Here is a 1957-nt window from a genome sequence, read left to right as displayed (position 1 = left end):
TCTGACTATAAAAAGAAAACACACTGCGTGACCTTCCCAAACTCCATCCAATTCCGGTAAGATCGACCCGAATCCCAAAATTCTCGAGTCCTCTCAAAACTTCCGTTGTTCTAATTTCGAATTTTCTCTGTGAAACGTTTTTTCCAAGTCTATTGCGCCAATTGATTCATATCACACCATATTCAAACCCTCGAATTTCATGTCATTTTGCATATTTGTATATTTTTTTTTTCGGATTTTTTTATTTTTATTTTTTATCGGTGCGATCATGTCGGTGGTATTGAGATTTGTTTTTGACTCTCTGCGCATTAGGTTACGTGAAGCTCCGCGTGAAAAACTGAAGAGGAAGAGCTTCGGCCTGCAAATTAAGCTCCGAATATATGTTCACCGGATCATGTTGTAATTGGGGCTATTGTTTTTGCGGGAGTATTGTTCGAGTATGCCGATCGGATTCGTTAGAAGGGTCTCGTGGATCTCGTGGGAAGATATACGTATGGTAAGCGGTTCTTCTGCTTGAATTTCAAAATTGTTTTTGATTTTTGGTTTTGTTTCTTTATTTGCTGTTTTGAATTGTGTGAATTCTTTCTTTAAGCGTTTGACTTGTTTGTTAGAACAATAGAATGATGTGTGTGATTTCAGGCGAAAAATCTTATAGAACGATGTCTTCAGCTATACATGAACAAGAAGGAAGTTGTGAAAACGCTGTTGGATCAAGCCAAAATAGCGCCTGCTATTACAGAACGTGGTAATTATGAATACTTATTTGATTGATTGATTGATGGGCGTTGTGTGCATTTTATTTTTTCTTTTTAATGTGCAAAATACATATGAGACTGCTAGAATTTACAAGAATATGGGTTTATTTCTTGCTCTCCAAACAGCTGAAATTGCTGGATTCAAATTAATTAACTGATTTATTTTATTTTATTTTTTCAATTGAGAATTTTTTTTTTTTCTTTGAAAAGTTACTGTAAGAAGAGGTAGAAAATTAACTTCTAGGATTACACAAAGTCAAAAAAGGTTAAGAAAAGAGGAGAAACAATAGCATGTTGAATGGCCTTTTGCTGAAACAAAATTCCTTCTAGTTTGCAGGCTGAAGCTTTACATTCATGCTGCTTTTAGGGCTTTTCTCTTACTGCATTTAGGGTTTAGGGTTTTTGTTAACTCAATTATTCAAGATGGAGATACCCCATGTGGCTATGTTATGTTTATCTTAGAAGAACTTTTTTCTCACTGGCTCGCTGGGGTATTGAAGTCATCAGCCAACTTGTTGCAATGGGGGGTTTGTGCACTCCTACAAAGTCATCAGCCAACTTGTTTACTTGAAAAGAAGATTGCTTGTGTTGTTGATTCATGAATCAATGATGAGAAATCAAATCCAATTGCATAAATTTCTCTGTTTGTTTCGCCGTGGTTTCAAATTGATAAATTTGTAAATTTGAAAGCTTTTTTTCCCACTCTAAGTACTAATATTTATCAATTCATATGTATTTGTTGTGACTTTCTTCCCTTCACTAACTTGGTAACTTGCTTGCGTTTCAGTTTGGCAGAGCCTTGAAAAAGATAACCCAGAATTCTTCGAGGCTTATTATCTTCGTTTGATGGTGATTCACCAAATAAATGAATTCAACAGGTTGCTTCAGGTGCAGTTAATGTATCGGATAATTCAGATAGATCAAACTCGGATAATTTTTGGTAGGTTTCGAGGAACCTAGACTCTTTTAAGGGAATCTAAATCTTTTTCAAACACAAGGGGGAAAAGGTTTGGACTCTTCTCTGATGGGAGGGAGGGGGGCGTGGGTTGGGCCTCTCAGTGAATTACTTGGTTTGGTTGTGTGGAACTGGTTGATGCTTGTGAAGGCCAGAAGTGAGATTTGAGGGCATATGATTGAGTTGGAATGAAAACATTGGTACTTGAGGTGATAGTTTGAAGTAATAAAATTTAGTTATCCTTCCA

The 1957-nt window shown here is 36.2% G+C and overlaps 1 protein-coding gene across 2 annotated transcripts; it reads left to right on the top strand.

Annotated features, from left to right (window-relative positions):
* On the top strand, positions 1-1957 carry LOC132161850 (uncharacterized). 2 transcript variants are annotated; one of them, XM_059572053.1, is made up of 4 exons: positions 1-56; positions 313-496; positions 640-745; positions 1543-1957. In XM_059572053.1, the coding sequence occupies exons 2-4, from the start codon at positions 440-442 to the stop codon at positions 1713-1715; spliced, it is 336 nt and encodes a 111-aa protein (XP_059428036.1). In that variant the 5' UTR covers positions 1-56; positions 313-439; the 3' UTR covers positions 1716-1957. The 2 variants fall into 2 exon arrangements, with proteins under 2 accessions (XP_059428036.1, XP_059428037.1); XM_059572054.1 differs by lacking the exon at positions 1-56 and adding an exon at positions 63-217.

This window comes from Corylus avellana, chromosome ca9, assembly GCF_901000735.1.
Source record: "Corylus avellana chromosome ca9, CavTom2PMs-1.0".
Lineage (NCBI taxonomy): Eukaryota > Viridiplantae > Streptophyta > Magnoliopsida > Fagales > Betulaceae > Corylus > Corylus avellana.
Note: the sequence above shows the minus strand (reverse complement) of the source record. Positions and strands in the feature narration are given on the sequence as shown.

Bases quoted from the DNA above. Each gene is read 5' to 3' on its own strand.
- LOC132161850 (XM_059572053.1), top strand. From the start codon at position 440: ATGCCGATCGGATTCGTTAGAAGGGTCTCGTGGATCTCGTGGGAAGAT. The intron at 497-639 runs GTAAGCGGTTCT...GTGTGATTTCAG, and splicing joins CGTGGGAAGATATACGTATG to GCGAAAAATCTTATAGAACG. The intron at 746-1,542 runs GTAATTATGAAT...CTTGCGTTTCAG, and splicing joins GCCTGCTATTACAGAACGTG to TTTGGCAGAGCCTTGAAAAA.